At 45.1% G+C, this 17,823-nt stretch overlaps 4 protein-coding genes across 10 annotated transcripts in view; 1 reads left to right on the plus strand and 3 right to left on the minus strand.

Moving 5' to 3' along the window:
• The window catches only part of crppa (CDP-L-ribitol pyrophosphorylase A), a 10,108-nt gene extending 7,498 nt beyond the window's left edge, over window positions 1-2,610 (plus strand). Inside the window, exon 10 of the mRNA XM_088386222.1 lies at window positions 2,204-2,610. Within this exon, the coding sequence (XP_088242348.1) occupies window positions 2,204-2,308 (105 nt within the window). The 3' untranslated portion in view covers window positions 2,309-2,610. The remainder of the gene's footprint in view (window positions 1-2,203) is intronic.
• Window positions 1-6,044, minus strand: part of ankmy2a (ankyrin repeat and MYND domain containing 2a) — a 16,114-nt gene extending 10,070 nt beyond the window's left edge. For 4 of the 6 annotated variants that reach the window (XR_015860671.1, XM_088386229.1, XM_088386230.1 and 1 more), the window contains exons 1-10: window positions 5,657-5,889; window positions 5,337-5,401; window positions 4,888-5,026; window positions 4,707-4,805; window positions 4,452-4,612; window positions 4,138-4,352; window positions 3,932-4,067; window positions 3,718-3,846; window positions 3,483-3,597; window positions 3,312-3,398 (exon numbers count right to left, since the gene is read on the minus strand). Coding sequence is in view for 5 of the 6 variants with exons in the window: in XM_088386229.1 (XP_088242355.1) it covers window positions 3,331-3,398; window positions 3,483-3,597; window positions 3,718-3,846; window positions 3,932-4,067; window positions 4,138-4,352; window positions 4,452-4,612; window positions 4,707-4,805; window positions 4,888-5,026; window positions 5,337-5,401; window positions 5,657-5,723 (1,194 nt within the window). In the remaining variant the exon portion in view is untranslated. Of the gene's footprint in view, window positions 1-3,031; window positions 3,399-3,482; window positions 3,598-3,717; window positions 3,847-3,931; window positions 4,068-4,137; window positions 4,353-4,451; window positions 4,613-4,706; window positions 4,806-4,887; window positions 5,027-5,336; window positions 5,402-5,656; window positions 5,890-5,979 lie in introns of those variants that run through there. The other 2 variants (XM_088386231.1, XM_088386227.1) reach the window with 2 other exon arrangements.
• Window positions 6,045-6,375: 331 nt separating this feature from the next.
• LOC148391725 (bromodomain-containing protein 2-like) lies at window positions 6,376-12,782 on the minus strand. Of its 2 annotated transcripts, none has more exons than XM_088387046.1 (12): window positions 12,635-12,782; window positions 11,446-11,734; window positions 11,120-11,257; window positions 10,874-11,018; window positions 10,615-10,778; window positions 9,756-10,259; window positions 9,374-9,502; window positions 8,762-9,007; window positions 8,396-8,649; window positions 7,939-8,255; window positions 7,512-7,637; window positions 6,376-7,441 (listed from the first exon to the last, which is right to left on the minus strand). In XM_088387046.1, the coding sequence occupies exons 1-12, from the start codon at window positions 12,658-12,660 to the stop codon at window positions 7,305-7,307; spliced, it is 2,475 nt and encodes an 824-aa protein (XP_088243172.1). In that variant the 5' UTR covers window positions 12,661-12,782; the 3' UTR covers window positions 6,376-7,304. The 2 variants fall into 2 exon arrangements, with proteins under 2 accessions (XP_088243172.1, XP_088243173.1); XM_088387047.1 differs by having other exon boundaries at window positions 7,512-7,640; window positions 12,635-12,675.
• Window positions 12,783-13,191: 409 nt separating this feature from the next.
• tap1 (transporter 1, ATP-binding cassette, sub-family B (MDR/TAP)) lies at window positions 13,192-17,206 on the minus strand. Its single transcript, XM_088387048.1, has 13 exons — window positions 17,040-17,206; window positions 16,410-16,744; window positions 16,114-16,336; window positions 15,921-16,035; window positions 15,722-15,852; window positions 15,260-15,465; window positions 14,998-15,195; window positions 14,792-14,920; window positions 14,538-14,726; window positions 14,300-14,473; window positions 14,060-14,219; window positions 13,820-13,956; window positions 13,192-13,591 (listed from the first exon to the last, which is right to left on the minus strand). The coding sequence occupies exons 2-13, from the start codon at window positions 16,740-16,742 to the stop codon at window positions 13,397-13,399; spliced, it is 2,190 nt and encodes a 729-aa protein (XP_088243174.1). The 5' UTR covers window positions 16,743-16,744; window positions 17,040-17,206; the 3' UTR covers window positions 13,192-13,396.
• Window positions 17,207-17,823: the final 617 nt, after the last annotated feature.

A 17,823-nucleotide genomic window follows, 5' to 3' on the forward strand; every position in this document is an offset into this window, starting at 1 on the left:
TTTGAATTCCTTATCTTTGTAAATCATCTCATCAAGGAATTGGCTGAGCTGCGTGTGACACGCATGAACTCTAAACCCCATTTTTCTTTCTAAGCCTTCAACTATCCGTGGTTGCTTGGGCACGAGATGTATTTCGAGGTACGGTGGCACGGAACTCAATCGGTGCGTAACTGTCCGACTGTCAAATGATACGAAGATGTTGGATTGAATTTAAAGAGGCCGTAAAGGCTTTGTAAATATAATTCCTAGGCCCCACACTTTGGGCATCCCGCCAATAGTCTTGGTGAGCTGTTATTTAATTGGGACTTGGCTGGTCATGAAGGGGAAGAAGTGGGAACCCTCGGGATCTTGGGAAAGTGTCACTGGCTGACTTCCTAATTACCCAAAGAGACCTTTTTGGACTTGAAAGCGGCCATTGGTGGCATTTGAGGATAGGGGCGACCGCTCGCTGTGTGGTCGACCCCCCCCCCCCTACACACACACAACTTTGCTTTTCAAAGAGCTGTCGCCTTGTGGCGAGCCAAAGTCGTCCATGATTGAAGTCTCATTGGTTAAAAAGTTGCAGTGTGGCGACATCAATAACAATAACAAGACCCTCTTGCTTGTGTTTATGTATACGCCGCACATGGGAATGATTGGGAATAGTTTCGCTTTTAAGCTCGTGCCCAATCTTCCATCTACAGAATATTAAAACAATGCTGTCACCTCATTTGGCAAAAATAGGCTATGCTCGGTTTCTTCAGCGAAAGATTTTTGCGTGCTCTGTCTGTTTGCATAAGTTAGCAGATGTTTTAAGTTATAATTACCACATCATCCATTCTGATTTATGCTATGCAAATTTTTCTGCATCTCAATGTTGTAAAAGTCACATGTTAAGAGAAAGGACATCAATAAAAAAAGATTGGAGACGGCAGGGGATGAGCGGAAAATGTCCTGGTGCTAAGAGTTTATTCTAACACGCATCTGCGGTCACACTCCTTCAGATTCACGCCAGTCAGTGATGACACTTCTGGCTCGGGACTCGGTGAGCTGAGGCTGTGTCGTGGCGGAAAGTACGGCAGTCTGGTAAAAACTGCAATCCAAATCTCGTAAAAACCAAGTGAACCTGATTTTTTATTTTTTTTAAAAGTGAATAACAGGTGAGGCGTTTAGCCTTGAGCGCTTCCATCATGAGGATTTACAGAAAACTGTTTGGCTTGAGATGAAGACACGCTAATCCCACCGAGGATCACGTTCCCCCCTTAGTCCACGTCAGGAGTGGTACCCCCGTCTTTGAGACCCTTTGATGCCTCACTCGCTGTTGTTGTTTAGTAATTCGACCCTGAAGATCCCATTTTGGGAGACGGACTGCTTGGTATTTATGTGCCACCGTGCAAACGACGACTTGATTCAATAACGTTTCGCTTTGAAGCTTGATTCAAAATCTGCCTGCCTATCTGAAGTGGACGGAATTGAACGCAGAGTATAGATTCTCTGATCCTCCTTGGTGATCTTTGTTTTTTTTGTCTTCTGTCATATGTAAATGAGCGTTGACAAGAATAGCCGAAGCTAGCGGAGCTAACTGCTAGCTGGCTAATTTTTAAGCATCTCATCCGCCAAGTTCTTATAATTTTTAATATCTCTAAATCTCGGGGACGGAGATTTATTGTTTGCAACTAAACAGTAACGCGTTTTGGTGTTTTTGGAGGATGAAAAAATAAATTCAGGTACTGTGACCGCCTTCCCTGGTTGTGATTAGAGACTGCTTCGTGTCATTATCCACGGTCAGGCCAGATTACACGCTTCGCAATCACACCTTGTCACATGCACCTTAGTGGAAGCCTCATCTGTCCGAACCTTCAAAACAAACAAGATGTTTGGTCAAACTTTGACACTGCTGTTTGTCAACTCAAACTAAAATGGCTGCTTCAAAATAAAATGTGGTCAGGGTCAGAGTTCAATAAAAACCTAATGGGGAAAAAAAAATAACCTCAAAAGACTTTGGTGGCCGATTGTGTCTAGATGTGAAAATTTGAAAACAATCTCACGTGTCGGAGGAAGAAAGGAACACGCAAGGCACGCACAAACTAAAGCGGATCATTATCATTAATCAGAACAACTAATTAGTCCAGTCATTCAATCATCACCCTAAATTGGTGCATTCATCTATTAGTCCAATGGCTCGCAAAATTTTTATATCAACAATTTTATTTTTCTTTCCCAGGATGCCGAACGCTGGGCAAGGTCTTTGTCAAAAGTGGCCGAGCTGACGTCAGCTTTGATTCGAGAGCGGAGCGAGGCTTTGGTGGGACAACTTCTACAAGCGTGACGGGCGAAAAAATCATTTTGGGTCGGCTCCACATTTAAATGGAGTGGGAAGCGCAAACTGTCACTCATCTCCTAAGCACGCCTCCACATCTTGATAGGAGTGTTTTTTCACCATGACTAATAAATTGACTTGGACATGTGGAATTGCCGGAATGTCCCTTTAATGCTCTCCAGACTAATGCTTTTCTTTCATTGTATGATGCATGTTGAAAGAAGAAGAAAAAAAAATCTACATATGCTTTGTATTTTTACATTACAGTATTCTATCAACATAAAACTCAAAAATAAAGCAGTGTATGGTTATATATGGTTTATAATTTTTTTTATTTTGTGAACATTTTTAAATAAAATTAAAATCTTTTAGATATGTTCTTAGATATTTTTAATAATGGTTTATAAAAAGTAACATTTTAAAGTAGTTTACATATTTATAAAGATGGAGTAAAAGTGAAACAGTTTTAATTTTTTTACGTATTGTCAAATTTCTAATAAACAGTGTTGGTAATTAAAACTTGATTTATTAGAATTTTGCCTTCTCTACAGACCTGCACTTAGTGAATTTCTAGTGAAACGCTGCTCTCTGGCAGGACTAAAATGGTCATTGCAACTATAGTTGATTGTCTCGGAAGTAACCCAAGACCTTTCAAACATCTCACGGAAAAAAAAAAAAAAGACTCAATATAAAGAAAAAAAATGTCTATATTCTAGAACTCACCTCACCAAGTAGACTTTCATGGACCTTAAGTTTTGTTTATTAAGTGAAACCTGACGCAACATTAATAAATGCACATACAGTATGATACTGTTATAAATATTTCACAATGTACATATTTTGTCGAGTCGCGGTTCTCCTGAGTTTGTCCCTTTTTTTTGTCTCTGCTCCACTCAAGACTTACTCAGTTTCTCACCGGACAAAATGGACGCAACGACCTCAAAATGTCCACCGGAGCCTCAAGTGATTTGGATTTGTTGTGTTCGAGTGTCGTGTTTTGTTGCGTACACACTTGTTTGGGTGTCCTCGGTCTAGCTGTTGGTGTCCACGTTAAGCTGCTTCATGGACTCGGAGGCCTCCTCAATTGCTTCACTCTCCTCTAAAATCCAACACAATATTTTATGATTATTATCGTGTATAATAGCCATCAACTTTGTGTCTTTTAGTGATTGATGAGACCAACCGGCGACTTGACTGCTTTGAGCTTGGTGCTGCTCTCGCTGCTCTTGAAGCTTCTTGCAGACTTTCTTGTGTGTGAACCAGTGCAACTTTTGACACGCTTGGCCACAGTAGATCACCTGGTTGACAAAAAAATGTTCAAAAGATGAAATAAATGTCACACTAAAAACTGTTACCTCAATAATATGTAATATAATCACACTGTTTGTGAGATATCCAAGATAAAAATGAGCACTCACCATTTTACAAATGGAGCATCTTTTCTGGGCTCCTTTGTCTCCACACGTGGTGCAGAACTCTGCGTCCATGAAGCCGACTTGACCTGTGATGGCCTGTGTCAGCACTGATAGAGCTGTGGGGTCATTGCCCTGAAAAAAATCTGGGTTTAAATGACTTGAAATACCATTTAATCGTGTTTCTAAAGAAGAAAACCAAATATGGTGGTGAACTCACGATGGCGACGGGGGCGATGCTGCGTACCAGCTGCTGGAGCAGCGTGGCGTCGCAGTAGGGGAACTTCCGCACGCATTCGCGGATGAACTTTTCCTGGTACACCGGGAAGCCGTCGCTTTCTCGTCCTTTCAGAAGACTACGAGGGGGAAAAGAAAAAGTCGCTTTTCAACACTGCCGAGAAAACGTAATAAATCAGGGTCGCCGACCTCTTGATGAGTCCGTCCAGCTGGTCGTCGCGTTCGTTGAGGAAGGAGGCGCACTTGGCCAGCACGCAGCTGATGTAGTGCATCTTCATGGCGAGCACTTCGTTCATGTCGCGCTGCTTCATGCACTTCTCGCAGATGAGCTCCATCACTCGACGACACTTGTCCAGGGCTGAGGGCGAGGCCAGCAAAGGATTCTCCTTCACTAACATCACCATCTGACGCCAGAAATTATGACATGACAAGAGGCTGCCGCGTCTCGCTTCACAGCTTTAACATTTTTGTTTGCTAAGAAGTTAATCACGCTGTCTTGTTACCTTAACAGGGTTGAGGTTGGTCGTCATGATGATCTTGTGTAAGGGTCCAGCTAGCTTAGGCGGTAATTTAGGCTCCTCCTCCAGACCCTGAACTTTGGTGTAGTAGTCAAGTCGGGCACGAGAAAAGAAGTTGTTGATCACCGTCACGCAGTCGTGTTGACCTGGAAGACAAGAGGATTCGACTCAATTATGAAATTTTGATAAATATATTAGAAGAAAACTTGTAACTTGAAAAAAAAAATAGTTGGCACATACCAACAAAGGCGGCCATCTGTGCTGCGGTCCTGCCTACAGAGTTGACCACGTCCGTCTCAGCCCCAGCGTCCAACATCATCCACGTGATGTCCGTCTTCCCTGTGGCCACAAACAAAAACGATTGTGGTTGGCGTGTGACTGATGTGGCTCATACATTTCGCCTTTTTAGCCATGGACCAACCTGAGAGTCCGGCGAACATGAGGGCAGTGTATCCGTGCTCGTGGTGGTTGCAGTTGACGTCGGCGCCGAGCCTCAGGAGCAGCTTGCACATGTCGGCTTTGCCCTTGTAGGCGGCGTGCATCAAAGGCGTCATGCCGTACTGCGCCGGGGAGGAACGAGATGACAAAACATGCTTCCAACATCTGACTTTGACACGGGTATAGAGATTGAAAAAAGACGAGAGGAAGTGAAGGGTTCTTCTACTCCTCCTTGAAGGACCCCAGTGGCTCCTTGTCACATGCATGTTGCTCACTGAAAATGGCCAATGTGTTCTTTTCCCACAAAATAAGCTGGAGGCTTGATTATCTAACACTACTTTGATTTCAGTCAGCAATAATGTTGCCTAATAATTGTAAACTCAAAAGATTAGGCTTATGACAGCTGTGAAAAGTCACATGAAATATTCTTACTTCATCCAAGCAGTTGACTCTGACATCTTTGCAACCCAGAAGTCTGGAAGCTTCTTGGACATTTCCTGCAATTCATAAAGGTGATTAATATAAATTAAAATTGTTGTTGGAGTTATGAAGCTAAATAAGGCACAATGCTGTGTGGACTCGAAAGCTCCATGTAACACAATACACCACTATAACCACAACCATAACTATAATTACAAACGCTACAACGTCAATAAAAAATACAAATTAGAAGTTTATTACTGAGGATTTGGTGTGGCGTATCATACAAGCTAACTAGTGCTAGCCACATTGCATTGTGGGGGATTACTTACCTGTCGAAATAACGTCAAACAACTCTTTTTCGCTAGGGGACAAGTCTCCTTTCTTGGCCGCACACATTTTGGCGATGTACAATGGACGAGAGCACTTAAATAACTCGAAACGACAAGAAACGACGAACTCCTGGTTGTTTAAAAATAAGAACACGGTGCCTCAGGAGATGGTCGGGCATGGGTAGCAAGACTAGCTCAGCCGTTGCTGTCAGAGAATGTACCATCGTTTATTCACAGCGGGGGGAATACAATTAATCTGGGCGTACTATATAGCTATATAACGGACAGAAAATTGACACAAATTATAAATTATGAATACTTACTCAATTTAGTTTGAAAGCCCTAGATATACTACACCAAGTGATTGAAAATGTTAATTTAAACGCATTTTAATCGGATGTATGTCCCCTGCTTTTTCGATGAACTACTCCCGCCCATCCGTGACGTTCTAGAAAGTTCATTCAATGAGCGCAGATGAGACGTTCAATGAAAAAGGGATTTTTATATATCTGAAAAAATAAAAATATTCAGGAATGATATTGACCTAAAATGACTACCAATAAAGTACTACCAATACATTTTGGAGTTGGAAGTGCACTTGCATTTCAAATATTTTCTTTAACTCAAGAACAAAAAAAGGACTTATGTGAATGCGTCATAGAGTCAATTCAAATATTAATGAAGTGCTGCCACCTACCGAAGAAAGTTCAGAAGAAAAAGAAGTTCCAACAGGTTTTTTTTTAATAAACAAAGCAGTCAAATGAAGACAAAATGGTGAGCGCCAGAACATAGCAAAGACGCTTGAAGTGAGCAAACAACAGTGACTGAGAGAAGTACTGTAATATAAGAACAATGTATAAGGACCAACGGGAACTAAGGCAAGGGAACAGCAGGCCGGATGCAGTCGTGTGTGCAACAGCATAAACACACTTATAAGAATACACAAGCATTACTTCCACAAATCAGCGAGGTGTTTGTTCACATTCTAAACGATGAAGACATTTCCAATGCCGAACGTTGGGCTTGTTACAGTGAAGATGATTTATGAATGGAATGTGCGTCTGCTTTTCCGTTGTTTAACGAGACGCAGCGATATCAAGAACAATGATGCAAAACGTCAACTTCCATTTTTAGCGTTTCATATGGCAAACCGTTGAGCGTTAATTCCATGTTCTTGATGTCCAGGTAGGAATATGACAGGTGGACATCAAGGATATGATTTAATGCTCAAACGATTTTCCGTAGTTCCATGGACGTGTTGATGAAGAAGCCAAGCTCCATTAGGAGGATGAAAAGATTGTGAAGAAAGCATCAAGAGTGAACATTTTCAAATAAATAAATAGCTCCAAAGAAGACTATACATTCTTCTTTGGGTGGTGGAAATAATCCTAAAATTCTTCTTTATAAAAGAAAGATACAATTTTGTACATGTATTTACAAATCAGAACAACAACAAAAAAGACAGGAGGGAGAAAGCAAAAGGCCGTACGTGTTTTTGTTTCTCGTCCTCGCACATCCTTCAAGTCTAACATTCAAAAAGTGTTGGGGTTCACTAGTCCGTTTTCAGGGAACGTCACTTCCTGGGCCAGCCCAAGTCCCTGAGTTACTTCTTCTTCAATTATTGTTTTCTATTTGAGCCGCAAAGATCTCAGCCGGAGTCTGACTCGCTGGTGTCCGAGGACGACGATGACGAGGAGGAGGAAGAAGTGGACGAGTCCGAGCTGGAGCTGCTGCCGCTGAGGCGTGAGGGTTGTGTGTGGGCCTCGGTGGGGTTGGCCTTCTCCGCTACAAAAAAAGAATCATTCACAATATTTTAAATCAAATACATGCAATCTTTAATGGATGAACCTCTGACCTTTGGGTTTTGCGGGCTTCTTGGCAGAGTTGAGCTGCCCGCTGACGTCCTGCAGTCTCCTCTCCAGCTCAAGACGCTTCTCCAAAGTCAGCTCCTCTTTGGACTTGAGCACGCCGCCTTTCTTTACTGCTGACGAGAGCACGGAAGCCAAAGATCAGCCGCCATCCGGAAAGCGGATGGCAAAAATAATCCTATTTTTCAACTCTTAATAGTTTACAGATTATTCCGGCGATTGATTTCAGGCCTTGTGGTCCGTCAGTGAATCTTGTGCAGTCACATGTGGTGTTAAAAATAAATGTGCCAGGAACAGCACCAACCCAATCACGTTGGTCGTTTCCATCGTGACTCACAGAGGAAATAATTCAGGTTGGCAGGTTTTTTTTTTTAGCCAAGATTTAAAAGACACATATGAAGTTATAAATCATACCTAGGTCAGTGTAGGGCTTGCGCGGCTTCTTCCGCAGACACGTCATGACGTAGCGTTCCAGTTCCTTCAGCGTGGACGGCTTGAGTGTCTCAAAGTCGATCTCGATCTCCTCGGGGTTGGTGTCGCGCAGCGAGGGCTCCCGCGACTGGATGATGTGGACCACCCGGCCCAATTTCTCGCCCGGCAGCTTGTTGATGTCCAGGCTGAGCTGCCGCTTCTCGTCGTACGTCATGGGCACAATCTCGTCCTCTTCCTCAGAGTCGTAGTGCGGAAGCATGGCGGGCGTCAGCGGCGGGTAGAATGACTTCTTGGCGCTCCTGGAGAGAGGTTCAATTTGACACCATGTTCGTAAGGGTGTGAAATTTCCTCCATCCAAGCCTTACTTTTTTTTAGTATTCATAGCACAGTAATAAAAATATAGATTGTTTTATTCCTGACATGTTTTTGTGGTACTAACTTGCTGCTCTTGTTGCTCTTCTTGGTCTGGCTCTTCTTGGTCTGCGATGCGCCGGCTCTCGACGTCTTGCTTTTGAGCATTTTAGTAGGCATGGTCCACTCCTCGGAGCCCGCTCGGCTCTTGGATCCACGTCCGCGCTTGTCTGGCTTCTTGCGCTTTTTCTTCTCCTTCTTGTCCTTTTTCTCCCGCTTCTTCTTGGGCTTTACGATGGGGCCCTGGGAGAGCGCCGTCAGCTGCTCGTGCACGGCTCGAAGCTGCGTGGGGGAAGCGGCAAAAAAGGTGATGAAAAAATATTATATTGCAGATTTTTAAGCAATTATTTTTTTGTTCCTCCAACATCTAGATGATTAAATTGGTGGGCCTTACCTGCGTGCACACCTGGTCCTGCAGCTCAGCCAGCCGGTTAGCTCGCTCTTCCTCGCTGTCTGAGCTGGGGCTGCTCTCGCTCTCCTCGCTCTCACTGCTGGGCTCGCTCTCCGACGTGGACGAGGAAGACGATGAGGAGGACGAGGAGGAAGAGGAGGAGGATGTCGGGTGGCCGCTCAGGGACAAGGCGGCGTGGTCCAGCTGCGGATCGTCGGGCATTTTGGCAAAGCTGAATTCAAAGACGTCCTGTAAATGACGCAAGAGTAATGAATGTGATTAAATTTGAAAGTCTTCCTAGCAACAAGTGATGCCATGCAAAGAGACAATTTTGCTGCGGCTATAAAGAACGTAAAGACATGAAATCCATTTGTTTTTTTAAGTGTTCCAGTGTTTGTGATGTCATGCACATACCCCAAAATACACTTGTGGAGTTAAACAGATGCTCACTGACATGACGCCTCACGTCACATAGAGCGACCGTTTAAACAACTTTATTTTGCTTTTCTGAGGCCTTCGGACTTTGGAGGTTCCACAGTATGTTTGGCGTACTCCCAACGTAAGCCTTTCACAAGGATGGGCGATTTGATGACTCGGGGGAGCACCAGGGCTCACCTGCAGCTTGCGGGCCATGCCCACCACGTCGTGGTCAGGCGGGTTGTACTTGTAGCAGTTGGAGAACATGAGGCGCACGTCTCCGGCAAACTGCTGGGCGTCGCGGTACTCGCGGCCGTCCATCTTCCTCTGCCGGCAGAGTTACATGAGCACGGAGTTCTCAGTGTTGCACAAATGTGTGTTAGAACAGCACCCAACTTAAAAGGTTCGAGCCCGCTGGAGAAAATAATCAAGAGTTGTCAAATCCAGGTCCGGAAAGTAAAAAGCCTGCCATAGTTTGGCTTTAGCCACAAGGTGCGTCTAACTACAAAGTGGCATGCAAACAAAGTGAGTTTGAGGGATGAAATACAGAGACCGTGCAAACAACAACGCTGTGTGTCACCTTGATGGTGCTGAGGTCCATGGGATACTTGATGATGTCGTGGTAGTCGTGCAGGCCGAGCTCGGCGGCGTCCACGGGTTTGTAGAAGGGCCAGGCGTAGGCGGCGTGCTTCTTGGACAGCATGTCCTTGAGCAGCCCGCTGCAGTAGCGCATGGCCGGGCTCAGCTTGCCTTTCCGCAAAGGCTGCGGCTGCACACAGTCCGGCAAGTCCTTCTTGGGCGGCTTGATGGGGCGCCCGCTGCCCACGCGCCGCCCCACCACCGACATCATGGGCTGGAGGAGGACGGGTCCGCCGGGGCTGTGGACCAGGCCCATGCCGGGCGGCGTCTCCAAGGTCATGCCGCCAATGCAGGAGATGGCGTTCATGGGGGGTTCGTGGACCTGTCCGCCGTGGCCTCCCTTTCCCAAGCCCACCAAGTGTCCGTGTCCCTCCGCCGAAATCCCCACCGTCAAGCCCATGGTGGACGGAGTGGTGGTGTCCGCCTTGCGCTTAACGCCCTTTTTCTAACCCAAAGAAACAACAAAACATGAATGTCGCCATGGAAACCGAAAGAGACCCCTTATTTCCTCGTTGCTGCAAATGATGCGCGTTAAAACATTCATGTCGTCTCCCGGGTTCTGAAGCAATGATTCCGTTGAAATGCAAATTTGGAATACAGTCTAAACAGTTGGGAAGTGTAAATCCGGCCGAAAGGAGGAGCGCAAATCCAGACCTTGGCCAATCATGCGAGACGTCATCGCAGTGAGCATCAAAATGAGTGGACTCTGCAACAACAACTTCATCATCACTAAACCCATCTAGGATTGGAAGTTCATGTTGTCATTGACCCCCTGTAAAAAAAAATAATTGCAACCGTACCTTGGTGGTGGGCTGCGTGGGAGGCAGGCCCATGATGGTGGCCGGCGGTAGGCTCTTGGTCAGCACCGTATGCGGCGAACTGGCCAGCATGGACTCGCTTGTGTCCGAGGAGGACGGCGAGTAGGCTGATTGTGACACGGCTGGCACCTGCTGCGCCCGCATGGCTAACGGAAACACACACGGGGAAGACACGTTGGTCAGCACGGCGACGGCGGTGGCAGAGGAGCCACTCACCGTCACGGGTCGGGGAGACACTCACGACTCGTCTTGCGGCCGCGTCCCAGGCTGCTCTTCCTGCGAATGGCGGGCGTGGGGAGCTCCACCTCCTCCTCGGGCATCTGCGCCACCTTCTGGAGGAAGATCTTCTCCAGGGATTGGGCCATCAGCACAATGTCATCGGTTGGCTACAATGGTGGCAGTTACAGGCCGGAATTATTTCATACATTTTCTCCTTTGGATTGTTTGGCCGCTCATCCATCAGCATGGCACGATCGCTGTGGCCTACCTTATTGTAGATGTAGCAGTTGGTGAACATGGTGTTGAAGTCCTGGATGCATTCGCTGGCAGACCGGTAGAAGTTATTCTCCAGGCGCTTCTTGATGGTGCCCATGTCCATGGGTTGCTTGATTATCTTGTGGTAGTCCTGAGAGATTGTGAGAAAAAAAAAATGACACAGACATTACATTTTGCTTGAAAGGGAGTGGCAGTAGCATTGCTGTCCTAAAAGAATTGCAACAATGAGGCCAATTCCTTGAGTCTTCAGCAAAAACAAAGGAAATGGCCTCACTGTTCCAATACGTTTGGAGGAGAGTCTACAATTGGGACTCTCACAGGCAAGTTGAGCCTGTGCGCGTCCACCGGCTCGTGAAAGGGCCACGCGAAGTGATGCTTCCAAAGGCACTTGAGCAGGGTCTTCTGGAGGTACTGCAGCTGGTTCGTGGCGCGGCCCTGTCGGGATGGATCCCGGACGGCAGGCTGCGGATGGGCGGGCGGGCCCGGCGGCATGGTGTGCGGCAGCGATGGGCTCTCAAAGTCTTCGTAGAGCAGCGAGGGCTTGCGGATACGCTTGCCGGTGCTGCCGTGCGAGTCCATCGCGCCGCAAGACAGCCCCACCGCAGAGCTATGGTGGAGAGTAGCAGACAGGCATGCACACGCATGGAATAGAGTCAGCTGGAGACACTTAGTGAGATGACCCCCCCCCAGAAAATGGCATGAACAGCACTTTAGGTTCATGCCACAGCAGAACAGTATTGGCGATAAGCAAAATTATTTCTGTTTTCTGTAATGGCTAATATTGCTATATGTGTGTGCACAGAGGCTCTTTAACCCAAATTATACTGTAATGTTTATTATTATAAATAATATGTCTATTCTTTTCCAACGGGAAAATAATATGGCTCATTTTAGTTGCGTTAAAGCAAATGTAATGAAACCGAATTGCGTCTGGGAGGTGTTCACGTGGTGTGTGGTCCCGCCCTCCTATCGTGTTTGTAAACATTGTCGCACAATGACAAGGACGAAATGATTGTTTTAAAAAGCTTCCAAAAATCATATTTATTAGCTAAAATTTTGCATTGCTCAAATAAACTCGGAAACATATCGGTCACTGACAACTGCCAGTACACCCTAAAAGTAAGAAGAAAATTAATATATAGACGCCTGACATGACATCTAAAATTGAAAATATTGAATCGGAAATTAAAGGGCCAATTTATAAAACAGGGGTTGTCCTCGTTTGCCGCGGCGGGGCGACGAATGAATGGGCGGGGGGATGAACTAGCCACGCACTGTCAAACTGTGGAATAAGAGGAATATAACCTTTCTAATGACGGAGACGTCTTTGTTTAATATCGCCAGTTTAATTAGGAAAGCGGTCACCAAATGACACTGACAGCTAGCTAGCTAGCTGGAAGAAGCTATACCAAGACAGCTACTAACGTTAACTAAGCGCATTACTGTCACGCCAAGGCTGACATTTGAGATGAAAATATTAGCTAATACACAAAAAAATGCTTGTTACCTTTCGTGGGGAGAACTGAGGGCCATTTCTATCGGTTTGGATGTTTTTGCAGCTATCCAATTGGGCGGAAGAAAGAAAGAAAGGGGGAAGAAAAAGAGAAGCTGCTTGTTAGCGGGCGGGGACGAAACGACCCCTTGCAGCTTCTCCACGAAATGGCGCCCGACTACTTCCGCTTCAGCCTATATATATGCGTACGCACAGCGAGAACACCCACTTCCTGTCAGGTGGTTGGCCACGGTGCGCGTTGATTGGATCAACGTCGAGTGTGTTTACGTCACACAGCCGTGTATCTACATCACGTGACGTTAGCGTTAGCCACCGAGCTAACTCTGGAGGATCAGCTAAAGTGTTTAAAACTCTCAACCACCTTTATGCGACTAAAAGTTGCATTTTTACTGTTTCTACTATAAGCATTAGAGTGATAATGAGCACAGGAGATAGCGTATAAAACGAAACGTTTGCGTTTTAGTTGCTCATCTTAGCTAACATTAAAATACAACTGTGCAAAGAATGGCAACATCATTGGGAGTCACGTGATGATAAGGTGCCCAAGCCCATTTAGACAATATTTATGCATTTAATAATAAATGGGACAGACATAACATTATTTCAAACGGTGAGAGAAATGAAATGACAGAAGCCGCATTCAGACAATACCAAGCAGTCTAGTAAATAAAACTACATTGCCCAGAAATTCATTGAATATGAGTGAAAAGAAACCAGAAGAAATTAAAGTAAAAAAAATGGCCCGCATTGCATCCTTCATTGCACCTCATTTTTCACAAGTTTAGCATAGTCCTCGCAGTTCTCCAGCAGCTGGTGGTGGCGGCCCTCTGCCCTGACCACGCCGTCCTGTAAGAAGATGATGTGGTCGGCCTTCTCCACCACCCTCATCTTGGTGGAGATCAGTAGAATGGAGCGATTGTTGTGATTTTGTTTCAGCAAAGCCTGGTATACCTGCGGAGTACAAAATGACAAAGCCATGAGATAGTCGTCGTTGGGGGAAAAAAAAAAAAATACAATGGTGACAAAACTGTATTTAAGGTCTGTCGACGATTCCCAAATGATCTGCATTTGATCTTTGTAAGCATTAAGGATACCAACCCAGATGTTCCTCATTGGTTGGCACCTTACATTTCGGAATAACCAGTAAAAAAAAAAAAAAGGCATGAATGCACTGCTTACTTGATTTTCATTTTCAGTGTCCAAGTCACTGGTGGCGTTGTCCAGTACCAAAATGGTGGGCTGTCGAATTAAGGCCCGCGCAATGGCAATACGTTGCTTTTGACCGCCAGATAGTTGTCCGCCTTTCTCACCAGCATCTACAACACAGGTATTTTCAAAGATGGAAATATTCCACATATGGAATATTTTCTGGAAACTTTTCTCAAATGTTCCACCCCTTTGCAAGCCCAGTGGCGGCACCTGTATCGTAGCCGTCGGACAGCCCCATGATGAAGTCGTGGGCGCTAGCCGACCGGGCCGCCCGGTACATGTCTTCGTCGCTGGCCTCGGGGTAGCCGTACTTGATGTTCTCCCGCACGGAACGGGCAAACAGGGTACAATCCTGGCTCACCACCGAAATCTGAGGACAGTGGTCCAATTATTAACTTTGACTTGACTTTCCAAACATATCTTTAGAATCGTAAGCTAAGTCCCACCCACCTTCTGGCGAAGATAAGCATCTTGGTAACTGTTCAGTGGCTTCCCGTCCAGAAGAATTTCTCCACCTTGAGGCTGATAAAACCTTTCAAGTAGCCTAACACAGGTGGACTTCCCAGCTGTGTTGAGTCCCGCCAGTGCCGTGATCTGGCCAGGTTTCATTTCCAGGGACACGCCCTAGTCCGTAAAAACCCACGTTAGCGGCGGCTAAAGTGTCTCGATCTTTACGCCAGCAACAAACCTTGAGGATGTCGGTGTTTGAGTTGCCGGAGTAGGCAAACGTAACGTTTTTGAACTGGACGTGTCCCTTCAGGGACTTGGGAGCCAAGGTTCCATCCGGGGGTATTTGAGGTTTCCGATCCAAATACTCAAAGATCTTCTTAGATCCTCCCACGGCTTTCTTCACCTCAGGGTACGAATGCATTAAAGCCTGTGACACACGATTATTTATTAATCATATCGTACAGGTATACGATATTTGAATCGATGACTCACATCCACCACGGAACCGAACTGAAGTTCGTAGAGGATGAAGGAGACGAGTTCTCCGTTGCTGATTGTCCCCTGGGTCACCAATACGCCTCCGTAGTACATGACGCACACCTTCATGGCGAGTGTGGTCAACTGGGGAAAGATGGAAAGATTCAACTGAAAGACTGGATTAAAAAAAAATGTGTGCTGACGGTGTGGATGATCCTCACGCTGTTGGCCGAAGTTGTGCTGGCATATGTCGCTGCTTCTAACTTGTTGAGGGCATATGTGTCCTCCAAGCAGCGGCTGTAGCGTTCCGTCTCACCGTCCTCATTGGCGAAACTCTTCACCGTCGTAATGCAGGAAAAAGCTTCTGTAGCAACTTGATTAGCCTTAGCCAGAGACGCTTGAACCTTCACTGATATTGTCTACAAAAAAATGTCCAAAAATTCAGTTTTTTGGGCAAAGAATAAAACATTTATGGTCAATTACCTGGTGGAACTGTGAGGCGAATTTTGGCACCAGCCATACGATGGGCAGCCCCATGAACGTGAGCAGGGACATTTTCCATGATTGCGTGATCATGAAGAAGAACAAGAAGAGCACGCGGCCCGTGTACCACATAAGCAGGCTCAGCCTCTCACTCAGTGCTTCGCTCATCGTGTTGGTGTCCGTCGTGATTCGCGACACTAGCTCACCTATAGCAGGGCAAGTTGAATTCGTTCGGGGGCCATTATTAAAACTCAGTTAAAACATTCCATTGAAAAGAATTGAAATGTCGTTAATCCGTTCAATTTTGGCTAGCAAATGCTAATTTCTGTTAGCCTGCCAATGGAAGTTTACATTATAGCGTGAAGCTAGCTGGCTTTAGTTAGCCTCAAACTGAAAATTTGAATTTTTTTTGTTGAAAATACAATTTTTTACCCATCTAAAATGGAAACCCATGGAAAATACCTGTGGGGGTGGCATCAAAAAAGGCAATCTCCTGGTTGAGTACAGCCTGGAAGACATCTCCTTGTACCGCCGTGTGAATGTGACTCATGGTGATGTTGTATACCAGGTCCCCAATGAACTCCAGTACCGCACTGGAACAAAGCACGTGGAACGTTTCTTCAAATGTTCATGTATAAAGGGGATCACAAAAAAAAATTACCCGGCAACAGTCATGATTGCTATAATTGTGATGGCCTTTGTGAAAGCGTCAGGATCCCCTTGGTTCTGGAGCCAGTCCGTCACTTGACCTGTGTACAGAGGAACCGCCATCTCGCCTGGAGACACAACAAGTATTTTTTAAACATGTTCATGACTCCAAAATGTCTATGTGAGCTTGAATGACAAGAACTTACAAAAGCAGGAGATCCCCACCAAAAATAGCATGAATACAAAGGCACCGAAATGAGGTCTCATGAACCCCGTTAGAGACGATGAAGTGTCCTTTGTGGACTCTTCTTTGCTGCTCCTCCGACTCCACACAGATGACACGGCGAGGAACAAAGACTGCAGCAAAGATTGGACGTACTGACTCCAGTAGATCCACGCCGCCGCCGTCACCAGGTAACCCTGAAACACCTGCACAATCCGAACTTTTAATTCTTGGCTGAATAGATGTAAGCTTCTAGATGTGCGGCTGTTTATTTCTCACCCTTTGCCATGAGTGCCACGCCCACATCTCCTCCTCGACGCTCCAGCCGAGAACATGGAGAAGAGTCACATACGTCGGGAAGTGCAAGCACAGGACCAGGATGCTCTGGATAGCCCCGAAGCCTCTGGAGCTTGAGGGAACGCTGGGAGGGAGCAACAGCAGGAGAAGGAGGATGGCCCTGGTTAACTCTCCTCCCCATAGGACGATGAATGGAGGACAAGGGAAGATGAGGAAGAATTGCGGCGAGAGGTTCAGGGAACGCAGGACGCTCACAATGGACACGTCCACGCACGCAAAAAGCACCAGGAACAACAAGGCGCTCACTTTGGACATGTCTGCAAACACAAGAAATCATCATAAGTTATATTTCTTTTTTTATTGAAGTATATATTGTATAGTTGAGTGAAGGCGTTTTCATAGGGAACCGCAAAGGTCGAGCTTTTTACTTTCACTTTCACCACCAAGATTTACTGTTAACAAAGTTCTGACTTTAAAATCTGACCTCCATTATACTTATCGAAGTTCTTAACCTAAATCAAAACCTTAATAACACAATCGCACACGAACATCTCGTAATAAAGTCATCGCAATAAAAATATAAATCTTGCCGTCACGTGGTGCTGTACTTACTTGTATGTCAAATATCAACGACGCCGATGAATAAAAGTATAATTTGAAGGGTTACGATTGTGTTTGGAATATCTATATTTACATTTTAAAAATGACGAAGCATTCTCAAGCCACCGATTGTCTGTTCTTGGGCTTGTTCCGTCAAAATGAAAGTGAAAGTTTGGAAGGACTATCTGACAAGCCACGCGGAAGTATGCGCTTTGTACGGCAACACCACTTGGACAAACTACGTGGCATGAAAACTACTTTTATAATTTTATTTAAATGCACTTCAAATGTCTTTATCACAGTTTACTGAAAGTACCCTCGTTTGTTCTCTGTCAAAAAATCCAGATTTGTTATTTTCAAAGTTGTTTTTGTATTTTAAATTAACCTCCAATAAAATGCTATGCAGATACAATTAAAAATCAAATTAATAAAAGAAAGATTAGCTAGCTAAGATTTTTTACAATAGTTTTAGTGTCTGTTTGACATTTAAACTTTTACTTGAAACTAGGTCAAAGAAAAACATGCTATTAGAGTATTGACTATCTCAATATCAATGTGATTTTTAACATGTACCAAAAATATATATACTATATATCCATTTGAAAGTATTCATGTATGACACATCTTTGTGATATTCACATTGTGAGTGTCATAGTTGGAATGATGATAATCTTTTTTTTCTCTCGACCTATCGTGCAGTCCCACTGAAAATGTTACGTAAACATTTGATAGTGTTATATGAGTCAAATAATGAGAAAAAAAACAGTGGAGGAAACAAAAAGCCTAAGCATTTGAC

The sequence above is a fragment of the Syngnathus floridae genome, chromosome 10, assembly GCF_059516105.1.
Source record: "Syngnathus floridae isolate MCC-2025c chromosome 10, RoL_Sflo_1.0, whole genome shotgun sequence".
In the NCBI taxonomy this organism is placed as follows: Eukaryota; Metazoa; Chordata; class Actinopteri; order Syngnathiformes; family Syngnathidae; genus Syngnathus; species Syngnathus floridae.